This window comes from Aptenodytes forsteri, unplaced genomic scaffold (genome assembly GCF_000699145.1).
Source record: "Aptenodytes forsteri isolate BGI_AS27 unplaced genomic scaffold, ASM69914v1 Scaffold311, whole genome shotgun sequence".
Lineage (NCBI taxonomy): Eukaryota > Metazoa > Chordata > Aves > Sphenisciformes > Spheniscidae > Aptenodytes > Aptenodytes forsteri.
In genome coordinates, this window is record NW_008795860.1 from 166,144 (window position 1) to 181,491 (window position 15,348).

General features: G+C 44.0%; 1 protein-coding gene and 1 pseudogene across 2 annotated transcripts in view; both read left to right on the forward strand.

Moving 5' to 3' along the window:
- The window catches only part of LOC109279614, a 10,388-nt pseudogene extending 6,914 nt beyond the window's left edge, over positions 1 to 3,474 (forward strand).
- Positions 1 to 15,348, forward strand: part of LOC103902879 (myosin heavy chain, skeletal muscle, adult) — a 220,772-nt gene that overhangs the window by 161,553 nt on the left and 43,871 nt on the right. The window contains exons 31-34 of one of the 2 annotated variants that reach the window (XM_019473315.1): positions 9,745 to 9,910; positions 10,084 to 10,208; positions 10,409 to 10,717; positions 10,865 to 11,068. In XM_019473315.1, the coding sequence (XP_019328860.1) occupies positions 9,745 to 9,910; positions 10,084 to 10,208; positions 10,409 to 10,717; positions 10,865 to 11,068 (804 nt within the window). The remainder of the gene's footprint in view (positions 1 to 9,744; positions 9,911 to 10,083; positions 10,209 to 10,408; positions 10,718 to 10,864; positions 11,069 to 15,348) is intronic. The other variant, XM_019473314.1, reaches the window with a different exon arrangement.

Below are 15,348 nucleotides of genomic sequence, written 5' to 3' on the forward strand. Positions count from 1 at the left end.
CTGATGGGTCTGAACTCAGCTGACCTGCTCAAGGCCCTCTGCTACCCCCGAGTCAAGGTTGGGAATGAATATGTGACCAAGGGTCAAACCGTGCAGCAGGTAAGAAACAAGTGATGATAGAAAACAAATGACATGAATTAAAAACTTTGAACTTCCTCTTTTGCCCTGGATGGTAACTTTTCTTTTACTTTTCTTTAGGTATACAATGCAGTTGGTGCCCTGGCAAAATCTGGGTTGTTCGCATCAACCAACAGCTGGATACGAAGCAGCCCAGACAGTACTTCATTGGTGTCCTGGACATTGCTGGCTTTGAGATCTTTGATGCAAGTACCACAGAAATCATAGTAAAATCTTGAAAAGCCAATTAGGGCAATTAGGGCTCAAGAAAAACTGGATAATTATGGTGGGGTTTTTTGAAAACGTTCCATTCATTTGCAATTTCAAATCAAGTTTTGCATTTTTTTGAAAAAGTTTATTTTTTATTTTCTGGAAATGCTTTCCTTCCTTGTATATGTCATGTTTTTTCTCCAGAACAATCCATGATCTTCAATGGATTTGCATGTAATAGCTTTATGTGATATACAAGGAAGAAGCAGCTGCCTTTTACATAATTAGCACAAATGTTGTAGCTTTTAAATAATTTGAGCTTAGTATTAAAAAATCCACTGACAAATAGCACACAAATACTGAAAATAAGGTATCACAGAGTGTAGAAAAAGAAAGGTAGACTTAAGTCCCACACAAAATTCTGCCAAGGCTTTGGAAAAAGAGCAACATATATCCTTTGCTTCTGAAGAACCAAAGGGTGATTCCAACAGGAAGAATGCATTGGCTGCCTTTAGTGCAGACAGAGAAGTTCTATAGACATTTGGGGAAGGTGCGTGAGTCCAAGCCAGGACTGGCAAACACTGACAACATCTAATTTTTTTGTAAGGGTAATGGGAAAATTTACATAATATGAGAGAAAAAGAGTGATGTAAATTGCATCTTGATAGGGATAAGACTACCAAATCATTTTGGAATTTGATTTAAAAATAAATTATATATGTAAACAACATTCAGCTAACAAAAAGCAAAAAAACCCCAACCTCTTTAAAAATAGTTAATGGGATGTTTTAACATTAAAAACTGTTTGTTTTAACTGGGCATTCCTGCATGGGATTCTGAGTGCACAGGACAAAGCTATACAGGCAGTTCTTCATCTTGACAATGAGTACATCTTGTCTTTGCACTGAGCAGTTCAACAGCCTGGAGCAGCTGTGCATCAACTTCACCAATGAGAAACTGCAACAGTTCTTCAACCACCACATGTTCGTGCTGGAGCAGGAGGAGTACAAGAAGGAGGGAATTGAATGGACATTCATTGACTTTGGGATGGACCTGGCTGCCTGCATTGAGCTGATTGAGAAGGTACGTTGATTAGATTTAAGATTTTATTATTTCTTCTTTGTGACAGAGTTTTAGGATTTTTCTTCAGCCTTATTTTTTCTTGCCCTAATGCTTCACAAACCTACCTATTATTATCCATTCATATTCCTGGCTATTTGTATTCAAAAAGTACCTTTTCATTTCAAATGAAATGTATGTATTCAGAAAGTAATTTCTAAGGACTTTGTGATTAGGCTACAAATGAAGTAACTTTAGGTTATCTTTTAACTACATTATTATGCACTTAAAAAAATCAACTATAATTTTGCTTTTTTGGCAATAGAAGAATTAATATGATCACACAATTTGATGGCAAGGATTCTCTGTAGGTGTGTTTTCTAGTCTACAAAGATGAAAGATCTCTTTTCAGAATTTTCAGTATTATGACTAAGATTTCAATGTTAACACCGTGATTTCTGAAACACAATTTCTAAGTAATATCATAGGTGTATATAGAAAAAAGGTACCAGATGAACAGGGATGAATAAAACCATCAGTATTGAGCTGACACTGCTTTGTGTAACATCGTCTTGTATAGGAAAGAAAACACAGAGATATCTCATCAAAAATAAAATTTCAGGAAGTAGATGAAAGATCTGTTAATCTGTTGAACAAAGGTCAATTTTAGTGAGACACCTTCATCTACACAAATTTACTTTGGGAAAGCATTAATGCAAAAAAAAAAATCCTTTTGAATCATCAGAGTTTACAAATTATTTAGAAAACTTTGTGTGATTATTGTGACACTATCAGTTCTGAAATGCATTAGTTTCAGACACAAATTCATATTTTGTCTAGAACTGCATGTGCAAAACTTAACAAAGATTTGATACATTTTTGATCCAAAGATTTAATCAATTTCTCAGTTTCCTGTGCTTTACTGCAGTCTCCTTCTGAAGGCAGATCTGTATTTTAACACTGTTGGTTTTTGCTGCTTCTCCCAGCCCATGGGCATCTTCTCCATCCTGGAAGAGGAGTGCATGTTCCCCAAGGCAACTGACACCTCTTTCAAGAACAAGCTCTACGACCAGCATCTGGGCAAGTCCAACAACTTCCAGAAGCCCAAACCTGGCAAAGGCAAGGCTGAGGCCCACTTCTCTCTGATGCTGGACTACAACATCTCTTGGGTGGCTTAGAAGAACAAGGACCCCCTAAACGAAACTGTCATTGGGTTGTACCAGAAAACATCTGTGAAGACACTGGCATTACTTTTTGCCTCTGCTGGTGGAGAGGCAGGTCAGTTCTCTGAAATATCATTTCTTTTGTACACAGTGGTTCTGCAAAATTGTGGAATCATGAATGGACCCTAAAGCCATAAATGTTTCATTATCTTCACTTTATCAGAGGCTAGTGGTGGGGGGGGGGGGGAGAGGTGGCAAGAAGAAGGGTTCTTCTTTCCAGACTGTCTCAGCTCTTTTCCGGGTAAGTAAACACCTTATCTTTTCATCTATGCAAACTGGAATTAGACTGCACTTTCAACTGGCTCAGCCACAGTAAAAAACCAACCAAACAACTGTCGTTCAGATCCTCATTAAAAAAAAATATCTTACAGAATGAAAAATGACACTGTAAAGTCCTAAACTTAAACTTAAAATAAACATGAACTTTCTCGTAAAACTATGAAGTACCCACCTTCTATCTCTCATTGGGTTGATGGCAACTTTTTTATCCTAAAAGGTGATGTTCAATGTTCAGAATCAGGGGGGACTGAGCTATTGATTGACGTATTATCAGCTGATAATTTTCAGACAAGTGCATCCCTATTGATAGGCCTTTTATGCTAGGTTCAAAGAACCTAAGAGTTAGTTTTTCCATATGTCATATAAACACACACTAAAACGTGGTCCCACAGGAGAACTTAAACAAGCTGATGACCAACCTACGGAGCACTCACCCCCATTTTGTCCGTTGCATCATCCCAAATGAAACAAAAACACCTGGTAAGACGCTCAAGCAGAAAGAGAACTTGCTCTGATACATCCATTCCCCTCTGCACTGGAAACTCTGGTATTCATTTGTGCTCTGCATTGCTAGGTGCCATGGAGCATGAACTGGTACTTCACCAGCTGCGGTGTAACGGCGTGCTAGAAGGCATCAGAATTTGCAGGAAAGGTTTCCCCAGCAGAGTTCTCTATGCTGACTTCAAACAGAGGTGAGAAAGAGCACTGCACTTCTCAGCATCTTTAAAAGCAATGTTGGTTCATTCATACCGGTTCATTCAGGCTGGGCTCTGTTGTCAAGAATAGCTGTATATGAGCTGGTGGCGGTCAGGAGCCAGCGTGCGTTGGTTGGGAAAAAAACAGCCTTCTCTTCCCCTTCCTCTTTTCACAGATACAAGGTGCTTAATGCCAGTGCTATCCCAGAGGGACAGTTCATTGATAGCAAGAAGGCTTCTGAGAAGCTTCTTGGGTCAATCGACGTGGACCACACCCAGTACAAATTTGGCCACACCAAGGTACAAAGCCTCCTTGACTCACTCACTCACTGTGTGCCTGTGCTTTGCTCTACCTGACGGTGATGTGTGGCAACGTTCCCTTTCTCAAGGTGTTCTTCAAAGCGGGGCTGCTGGGGCTCCTGGAGGAGATGAGGGATGAGAAGCTGGCACAGCTCATCACCCGCACACAGGCCAGGTGCAGGGGCTTCCTGATGAGAGTGGAGTACCAGAGAATGGTGGAGAGGAGGTAGACATTCCTCATCTTCAGTTAAAGTCACGGTACCAGGGGGAAAGTGTTGGCACTCGTCATACTGAGAATATTCAATGTACATTTTAATTATGCTTCAGGGAGTCCATCTTCTGCATCCAGTACAACGTTCGTGCATTCATGAACGTCAAGCACTGGCCCTGGATGAAGCTGTTCTTCAAGATCAAGCCCTTGCTGAAGAGTGCAGAATCTGAGAAGGAGATGGCCAACATGAAACAGGAGTTTGAGAAAACCAAGGAAGAGCTTGCAAAGTCTGAGGCAAAGAGGAAGGAGCTGGAGGAGAAAATGGTGTCTTTACTGCAGGAGAAAAACGATCTGCAGCTCCAAGTGCAGGCTGTAAGTATCGCCATTTATTTCCCACTCAGAAAAGGAGTCTACATTCAGACTGTTCTTTACAAAGCAGAAGGTCAGATTGTGGATGACCAGATATCAGATATTTGCTGAATTATGTATCATATTGACTGTGAAGCTGAAGAAACTACTGTCTCACAGTAGCATGGTGAGCACTCTGACAGCCAGTACAAAGAGGCAGGGAGGTCCATGTGGGAGTCATTGCTCTTGCTTTCTGAGGAAGAAGCTGTCTATAGCTAGCCAAGATGAAATACTCATTACAGGGTTGTACCTGAGACCCCAACTCCCTTTGAGCAGGTGAGTCCTGCAGGCAGTAGATCTATTTCACCAGCATTAATTCATTTTGGACTGTAAATGCAACCTAGAATTCAAATTGATGCTTGTAAATTCAGCCACTTAATAACTAATGGATAATTGTTCATTCAGGATGTGGGAAATACAGCTTGAAATTTCTCCTCAGTCTAAAACGAAATTAATACAGAGCTCCTACTTCTGAACAAAAGTCTCATCTCCCAGGGTTGTTCTATGGTGTTTTACTATGCTCAAGAGTGTTTAATGTTCCCTGGCAAGATGAAAACGAACAGGTAGATACTCTCTGATACAGGCAGATGTTGAACCTCCCTAGTGAAATCGCTGTCTGACTCCTGCCCATCCTGCTTTAATCCATAACCTTTAAATGCAAAATATGTACACCAAATTCGGTGAGCATATGTATGTATAATAATATTAAACCACCATCTCTGGGTAGGCACTTCATACCTCTGTATTATTTAGACATAATTTAGTACAACGCAGAATAACAAAGCAGATGAGATATCAGGCAAAATCTTTCATTTCTGAGTACTGTAGTGATTTGCATCTGCAACCTGGATTTTCATCATATGCCATGTGGTAGATTTGTTATTAACAATATCCCATGAACCTTGTAGGCACATCAAATTTAGAAAAATTAATTATTATTTAAAAATATATTCCAACAGTATCTGATATTCAAAGCCCATCTTACAAAGCAATTCTAAATTACTCATTAAATTATTGAAAGCACTGAAATTACCAAATATATTATTCATGTTTCCCCTGGTTACATAGTGATTTGAGTCTTCAGTTAGAAAATGGGAAACCTAGGGTTTTTTCCTCAGTCTAAAAGAGAAAAATAGACACAGATTTTGACCTTCTTACTTGTAAAAGTATCTGTCAGTTAAACTCATTTAGGACACAGCTATTCAAATGCAATACCAAAGACTGAAGGAATAGAAAGCCAGCTGAAATCTGTACTGAGAATTCCAGACAGACAGGCGGAAATATGGCAAGTATGCATGTTTTTAAAAGGCAATACCTCTATAGTATGTGCAGTAATTTTAATGAATGTAGAAGAGTGATATTCTTTTTTATCTAACAGTTTTTCTCTTGAGAACAGTAAATCCTTTACATCCCTACATAACACTGGGTTCAGCATCAATTACAAAAGGGAAGCCAGTGATTACTGTGTATGAAGCAAAAACCCTGCAAGTCCATTCTATTGAAAAATTAGTAACAGAGATGGTCACATTTTTGTGACGTCTGTAAGTGCATGAGGTATTCTCACAACTAAAAACTCTGAGAGATATTTATGAAAAAGCCAAAAAAATTGAAATAATTCCAAACTGAGAACTTGTATAACTATTTCTCAGACAGAAAAATTGACAACATTGTTCAGCTGTTTGAGTGGAAGGGCTATTTCAGACATGGCTCTTACATATGTCAATTCAGTAAAATAAAAGATAAAGAAGAGAAACTTCCAATTATAAACAAAGAAAATCTGTGTCTCCCCACCAGGAAGCAGATAGCTTGGCTGACGCTGAGGAAAGATGTGACCAGCTCATCAAAACCAAAATCCAGCTGGAAGCCAAAATCAAGGAGGTGACTGAAAGGGCTGAGGATGAGGAAGAAATCAATGCTGAGCTGACAGCCAAGAAAAGAAAACTGGAGGATGAATGTTCAGAGCTGAAGAAAGATATTGATGACCTCGAGTTAACGTTGGCCAAGGTTGAGAAGGAAAAGCATGCCACCGAAAACAAGGTACTCACACAGTGAGTCACATAAAGGGTGAAGGGACAGATGCCTCCCACATCAGCCTGGTATCCTCAGAGCGAGGCTAGGTTTGGAACATACCAGGAGCATCACAACGGGGCAGCTAGGCAGCCCAAATAAAAACCAAGCTCCTGGCTAAGCACTGCAAAGTGAAAAGGTCGCTGCAGTAGCAGTCAAGTCTTCTACACAGACTTTTGTCACTTACAATCAACAGGTGAAAAACCTCACAGAGGAGATGGCAGCCCTGGACGAGACCATTGCCAAGCTGACAAAAGAGAAGAAAGCCCTCCAAGAGGCCCATCAGCAGACACTGGATGACCTGCAGGCAGAAGAGGACAAAGTCAATACTCTGACCAAAGCTAAGACCAAGCTGGAGCAACAAGTGGATGATGTAAGCACACGTGTAGCTAAATGAACAAGAAAACTTTGTAGAGGAAAGCGTAGCCAGCAGAGCACTGATGGTCTTGCTCTTTGTAGCTGGAAGGGTCCCTGGAGCAAGAGAAGAAACTGCGCATGGACCTTGAGAGAGCTAAGAGGAAACTGGAAGGAGACCTGAAGCTGGCCCATGACAGCATAATGGATTTGGAAAATGATAAGCAGCAGCTGGATGAGAAACTGAAGAAGTAAGTGTGGCTGTGGGGCCCCTGAGTGCTGGGCTGGGGCACTTGTCTTTTTTCTTTGAGCTCTAACCCGCTTTGCTTTGCCCAAAGGAAAGACTTTGAAATCAGCCAGATCCAGAGCAAAATCGAGGATGAGCAACTTCTGGGCATACAGTTACAGAAGAAGATCAAGGAGCTGCAGGCAAGTCTCTCTTCCTTCTCTTCTGCCCTTCAGAAATACAGCAGGTAGGAGGAGGGCCCGGGTGTGAAGGGTCCGTAATGTTCCCCAGGCCCGTATTGAGGAACTGGAGGAGGAAATTGAGGCAGAGAGGACCTCTCGGGCAAAAGCAGAGAAGCATCGGGCTGACCTCTCCAGGGAGCTAGAGGAGATCAGCGAGCGCCTGGAGGAAGCAGGAGGGGCTACCACAGCTCAGATTGAGATGAACAAGAAGCGTGAGGCAGAATTTCAGAAGATGCGTCGTGACCTCGAAGAGGCCACGCTGCAGCACGAAGCCACGGCTGCCGCCCTGCGGAAGAAGCACGCGGACAGCACAGCTGAGCTTGGGGAGCAGATCGACAACCTGCAACGAGTGAAGCAGAAGCTGGAGAAGGAGAAGAGCGAGCTGAAGATGGAGATTGACGACTTGGCCAGTAACATGGAGTCTGTCTCCAAAGCCAAGGTACACAAATACCTTATGGGTATTTCTGCCCCAATGGAATTCTACACAGTGCACTTCTTGCATCTGCTATTATTAAGAGTGTGAATGGGTATTCCCTCCCCTTCTCTATATTGACACACAGGGAAGCCTGGAGAAGATGTGTCACACACTGGAGGATCAGCTAAGTGAGATTAAGACAAAAGAAGAAGAGCATCAGCGCATGATCAATGACCCTTATGGGTATTTCTGCCCCAATGGAATTCTACACAGTGCACTTCTTGCATCTGCTATTATTAAGAGTGTGAATGGGTATTCCCTCCCCTTCTCTATATTGACACACAGGGAAGCCTGGAGAAGATGTGTCACACACTGGAGGATCAGCTAAGTGAGATTAAGACAAAAGAAGAAGAGCATCAGCGCATGATCAATGACCTCAATGCTCAAAGAGCTCGTCTGCAGACAGAATCAGGTAAGACATACACATCTCTGATGTGCAAATGAATAATGTCAGAGAGTTATTGCAGAAATGACCCTTCTGGGCACATAGTCTGTCCGACATGCTTCGTCTCCCCTGTAATGAGAAATGCATGAAATGGGATTACAAGCTTATGCAAGGTCTGCTAACTATCTAGTTTTACAGACCTAATTGTCCACAATCCTGTCATCAATAGCAATAAAAGGTTTGTATATCTGCAAACTTTCCCAGGTGAATATTCACGTCAGGTGGAGGAGAAAGATGTTCTGATTTCTCAGCTGTCAAGAGGCAAGCAGGCATTCACCCAACAGATTGAGGAACTCAAGAGGCACTTAGAGGAAGAGATAAAGGTGAGAAGGCTTTGCATATACTGTCTTATTTATTAGATTCCTCCTCTCTAAGAGATGCTTCAGACATTTATGCAACTACAGAACTATCATGATGAGACAGGAAAAAAACCAGTGATTCAATGCAAGTCTCATGTTAGCTATTCCCTGGAGTTTATCCATTGTTTCTTTTGTTAATCCCAGTTTCTTTCCCCATTCAATGTATTGTCATTTCACATAGAATAATAATCCAGTGTCCAATAACATTTAAGTCAGAAGATTTCCCAGGATATTTCCATTCATTGTCCCGATACTTTTGTTGCTGCAGGCCAAGAGTGCCCTGGCCCACGCCTTGCAGTCTGCTCGCCACGACTGTGACTTGCTCCGGGAACAATATGAGGAGGAGCAGGAAGCCAAGGGGGAGCTGCAGCGCGCCCTGTCCAAGGCCAACAGCGAAGTGGCCCAGTGGAGAACCAAATACGAGACGGACGCTATTCAGCGCACGGAGGAGCTGGAGGAGGCCAAGTACGTGAGGAATGTGGGGAAGGCTGGCATAGACTAAGAATGGAAATTGAAGGAGGCCACTGTGAGATATTGTCAAAAAAGTCAATGTTCTACTATGGGGTGGGGTGGCAGGAAGATAGCAAATATATCCTGTTATGAATATAGGTTGGAAAAAAAAACAACCAGGCAAACATGTGTGGGAGGCAGACAATGGCAGACAGAAACCATGTAGTATATAGACAAACAGAAGAGGAACGTGGACCACAGACTGTGAAGTGACTAAGTGTGCTGTTGAGAAAAGCACCACAGTACAAATTTCTCCTTGCTTGTTAACTGTGAGCTGTGCTTACCACCTCCCAGGAAGAAGCTGGCACAGCGCCTGCAGGATGCAGAGGAACACGTTGAAGCTGTGAATGCCAAATGTGCCTCCCTGGAAAAGACAAAGCAGAGGCTGCAGAATGAAGTGGAGGACCTGACGTGTGACGTGGAGCGATCAAATGCTGCCTGCGCAGCTCTGGATAAGAAGCAGAAGAACTTTGACAAGGTCTTTTGGGCTCCAGGCCTGGGGTTCCCGAGCAGAGCATCCCCTCCTGATTGCCACATCCCTACTGAGGTCCTGTTTCTCTTCAGATCCTGGCAGAATGGAAGCAGAAGTATGAGGAAACGCAGGCTGAGCTGGAAGCCTCCCAGAAGGAGTCTCGCTCTCTCAGCACGGAGCTGTTTAAGATGAAGAATGCCTATGAGGAGTCCTTGGACCACCTGGAAACGCTGAAGCGTGAGAACAAGAACCTGCAGCGTAAGTCCCTGGCCCTCTGCTCCTGGCAGGGCTCTCTCACAAGCTTGTCTATCTGCCACACTAAACGGGTCTGAGCCTGCAGTGATAAGAAGATGGCTGTCACCTTGGTGCACCAGGGCCTTTCCCCATTCAGCTCTGTGCCTGACCATGCCACTTTTCACCCTTCCTTCCAGAGGAGATTTCCGACCTCACGGAGCAGATTGCCGAGGGAGGAAAGGCGATTCACGAGCTGGAGAAAGTCAAGAAGCAGATTGAGCAGGAGAAATCTGAAATCCAGGCTGCTCTGGAGGAAGCTGAGGTACACACAGTGCTAATAAATGGTGTCCAGACTGAAAGTATGGGAATAGTTATCTGGAGACATGGCAATAAAGCAAGCCTAGATTTCAGGAAGTACTGCATAAGTGATCACTTAGAAAGGAAGCGGTAGTTTAAGTCACTGTTCCTGCTGACTTGTCCAGGCCCCCCTGGAGTTACAAATGTTTGTGTCCACTTGTCCAGGCCTCCCTGGAACATGAAGAGGGGAAGATCCTGCGCCTCCAGCTTGAGCTCAACCAGGTGAAGTCTGAGGTTGACAGGAAGATAGCAGAGAAAGATGAGGAGATCGACCAGATGAAGAGAAACCACCTCAGAATTGTGGAGTCCATGCAGAGCACCCTGGACGCTGAGATCAGGAGCAGGAATGAAGCCCTGCGGCTGAAGAAGAAGATGGAGGGAGACCTGAATGAAATGGAGATCCAGCTGAGCCATGCCAACCGCGTGGCTGCGGAGGCACAAAAGAACCTCAGAAACACACAGGCAGTGCTCAAGGTATGGCACAACAAAACAGGTGCTGACTGATTTCTGAAACAGCTAAAAATTTTCCTTTTCTACAATTCTATCAGTTCTATACTGATGTGAAAATAGAAAATAGGAAAAAAATACACCTCACAATCTGTCTTGTCTCTCTTTTACCAGGATACCCAGATACACTTGGATGATGCTCTCAGGGCACAGGAGGACCTGAAGGAGCGGGTGGCCATGGTGGAGCGCAGAGCAAACCTGTTGCAGGTTGAAGTTGAGGAGCTACAGGCAGCCCTGGAGCAGACGGCGCGGTCAAGGAAAGTGGCTGAGCAGGAGCTGATGGATGCAAGTGAGAGAGTCCAGCTCCTCCACTCTCAGGTAATTTCTAGGGTTGAATAGATGTAATATCTACAGTTCTTAGGTAACTGAAATGATCATTAAGTCTATTTTCTTTTTTTAACAGCTATATGTCACTGCATCTTCAGCAGTCTACCGTTACCATTAATCAGCAGTGCATATTCTTCATATAAAATATTAATAAAACCATAAATAAACATAGGCAATTTGTTTTTTCTAAATATGGTATAAAGCCGCTGGAGAAAACACTGTGATTTTTCTTCAACAGAACACCAGCTTGATCAACACCAAGAAGAAGCTGGAAACAGACATTGCCCAAATCCAGGGTGAAATGGAGGATACGATCCAGGAAGCCCGCAATGCTGAAGAGAAGGCCAAGAAGGCCATCACGGATGTGAGTCGGGGGCTCCTTTCACTGCTGATGGTGGATGTATTCTCCCCCAAACTCTCTCCAGCCCCAAAATGGCTTTGTCCCTTTGCTCTCATCAGGCAGCCATGATGGCAGAAGAGCTGAAGAAGGAGCAGGACACCAGCGCCCACCTGGAGAGGATGAAGAAGAACCTGGACCAGACGGTGAAGGACCTGCAGCACCGTCTGGATGAGGCCGAGCAGTTGGCTTTGAAGGGAGGCAAGAAACAAATCCAGAAGCTGGAGGCCAGAGTGCGTAGGGCTGGTATTTGTGCACCTGCAAGCATGTCACGTAGGCAGCCAGCAGGGAAGCTCCAAAGATGGGCTTCTCATTGCAGGTGCGGGAGCTGGAGGGGGAGGTTGATGCTGAGCAGAAGCGCAGCGCTGAAGCCGTGAAGGGTGTGCGCAAGTACGAGAGGAGGGTGAAGGAGCTGACCTACCAGGTAAGGCAGGAGGCCTCCTTGGGCTGACACAGTTTTCTCACAGCAAGTCAGATTTTGTGCACACAATCCCCATGGGGAGTCTGAGGAACCGGAAGAATGTTCTCAGGCTGCAGGATCTGGTGGACAAGCTGCAAATGAAGGTGAAATCCTACAAGAGACAAGCTGAGGAGGCTGTAAGTATTGCTTGTAGTCGTAACAAACCACTTTCTGAGGAGGAACACAAATCATATGGGAAATGAATAGAGTTTTTTGGAAAGCATAGAAACTGGTGAACGATGGATTTCAAGTGCAGGGAAAGAAATGTCAGTCATCTGTAAGTATTGCTTGGAGAATAGGCAAGTGTTGCTTTCTGTGGGTGTCACACAGGTGCTGAGGAGATGAATATCAGAAATTTGGAAAATGCCAGTGATCAACAACCAAGGGTTTTAGGGTCTTTGTCATCCAGATAAACACCCCTGATACCGACCACCAAACAAGTGGGAGACTAAGTACACAAATGACAAGACCAAGTGATGAAATTTCTCCTTGAGAGTGGCACAGTACTGGTGAAGCTTGTCAGAGTGGGGTCCTGAATAAGGGAGGATGAGGAGGTCTGTGTGAGGCTTATGTGTAAGCAGTGGTGGGTGGGGGATGGAAGTTTGTGCCTTCCCCCGGGGAAGAGCCACAGTCCCGCAAGGCCAAGGCGCAGGAGGAAAGAACCCCTGCCCTGGGCTCCTCACCACCGACTCCCTCTCCCCGCACAGGAGGAGCTGTCCAATGTCAACCTCTCCAAGTTCCGCAAGATCCAGCACGAGCTGGAGGAAGCCGAGGAGCGGGCTGACATTGCAGAGTCACAGGTCAACAAGCTCCGAGTGAAGAGCCGGGAGATTCATGGCAAGAAGATAGAAGAGGAAGAGTGAGGATGTCATGAGGCAGCAAAGTGACCTGAGGGCTGCACAAAATGTGAACCTCTTGGTCACTTTCTTCCTTAATTAGTCTTTGTAACCATGTCAATGTCTATAGAATAAAGACCGTAGATTCCCTTGCATACACAGCAGAAGCAGTGCTTTTGGTTGTTACAATTCAGTTCTGCCGTTACTTAGGTTTTGGTTGTTTTCAAACAATTACTTTTGAGGAGTAAGCTCCAGAAATGAATTTATTTTCTGGAGTAAGATCCAGAAACTGTGCTACTCTAGCTACTGTAACAGTCACAGCCATCAGAGCAAACAAAATTTTTTGCACTACACTACAGTGTTTCCCAGCAATGGAATTGTAATTTAAAGTCAGAATTATTTTCTATAAGAAATTGTAAACCAATGTTCTACAAGGTTTACAAAGATACACATCAAGAGGAACCGGTTTTGATTAACTAAAACTGGAAATGAGAACAACTCTGGGAACCTGACAGTATGAAAGAAATTCTGACACTCTGAGAATACAGGGAAATGTTAAACATGGTAGTTCCACACTGCCAACCAGTGCTTCCTGTCTGCCTTTTGCAGCAATGGATGAGTTTTGTTGTATAAGTGAACTGAACGCTGGGTGGAAAGAAGTAGCCAACAGTCACTGACTTTTTTTTCATCCCACATGGGGTAACAATGGAAACAATTAAAATCAGAATATAATGTGTGGGTAGGTCAAAAATGAGGAAAAGCTGACCATAAAGAAAAGCTTCAAGGCAGAAAGGATGGCTCCCAACCACAGCCATTCTCGTCGGTGCCACAGGGGGGCTGTGAAGTCTGAGCAGATGGCAAGTTTGGATACCACTGGGGCCTCCACCCTGAAGCAAAGAGCATTGTACCCACTGGGAGATCACAATGACACTCACATTAGTGTTTCATTTATCTGGAATAGGTGTTTAATAGAGGCCACTGCCAAATTACCTGCACAGGAAGCAGCAGTGCAGCTTAAAATACGGAGCAGCCATTCTGGCAGCGCTGGACCCTGGTGCATCATGTAGCTGCTAAGGGCAGATTCTACAAGCGGATGTCAGGAATGGTAAAGGAGACTTGTCTCTCTCTCACTACAGGGACACCTATGGGTCCCTCGAGGTTCCTGGCTAGCTCTACACTCCTACATTTCCAGGGAGTACTTCAGGAAGCTGTGAAGTTGCTGGGGAAGGGAGCTGGAGCTGTTGGAGGGCAGGAGGGGAGGAGACAGCAGGAAGGAAGCCTTTTGCGCTGACCACAGCAGTCAGTGTGTTTGCAGCAACAGCATTCAGGATTAGGAGGTCCTCCTTCTCCCAAGCACGCTGACGTTTACACCCAAGGAATCCTCCTATGTTATAACTAAATATGGAATTACTTTGCTAGGCAGCAGCTAAATATATTTAAGGAAAAGATGACACCCTGTGTTGACTCTTGTGTCCCTGTAAGTGATGCTCTTGAGAGACAGCATCTTTATGTGTGAAGCTGTGAGAGCTGCATCAATGCCAGCGATATCTGGGCACCAAAGAAGGAAAAACCCCCCTCTCCTCTCTCCCTTCCCATCCCAGTATGCTCCCAAGAAATAGGTGGGTTTCTTTCTTTTCAGACAAAACCTTTGTTTCCACACCCTGAAAGGAAGCAAAAGGATTTTGTTTGTACTAAAGCATATTTCTTTAAACGAACAAACAAACAAACAATACCAAACGCAAAAGCTTAATTCCAAAGTCAGCGTATTGCAACTGTGGCTCAGTAAAAGTATGGAGAAGTACTTTGAGCTCCATGGGCACCTTTTTGAACCTGCTGACTGACTAGCAAATACCACAACAACTTTGGGGACCATATTTTGATGCCTAAAATCCCTGTTCCTCTTGGACAATATTACAATGACCATCCAAAACGAACAACCTGGCCCAGCTGTGGAAGAATCGTGATGGACTTGAGGCACTTGAAAATGTTAGGGCTCTTCTCTCACCTGTAAGAAAGTATGGCTTGAGAATTTGTTCCTAAACGCTCAGCTGATGAAAGGTAACATTGCAGGTTCCTTAAATGATAACATCTTGGTCCGCTTATTGACTTCAAACTGCATGTGTGGGAAACGGAGAGAAGTCCCTGTGGGAAATGGAGAGAAGTCCCACACATTGCACTGGGCTGACCTGGCCTTGCCACCGGCCATCCCGGAAAGCATGATCGGAGACTTCTTGGAATCAGAGTGGAATATTAATGGGAGGGGTAAGGAAAACTAATTTCTCCTCACTTTGTGATTTCTGACTTAGATGGAGGACAGGAGTCATTTTGCATTGACACACTATTTCTGGAGTCAGACTGCCTGTGACCTGATAAGTGCTGATGCAAAGGTAACTGATCTTGGGAAAAAACATGATTACTATCAGACACTTCTTGCCAATAACTTGTCATAATAATGTTCATCATTGCTGTTCTCCAAGCACTTCCAAACCATACACTCAGGACCCAGAAACATTGCCTTGACCAAAAAGTGTGTTCCTCCCCAATGACAGAAAAGGAGAGGGACAGAGAGTGAAAGAGA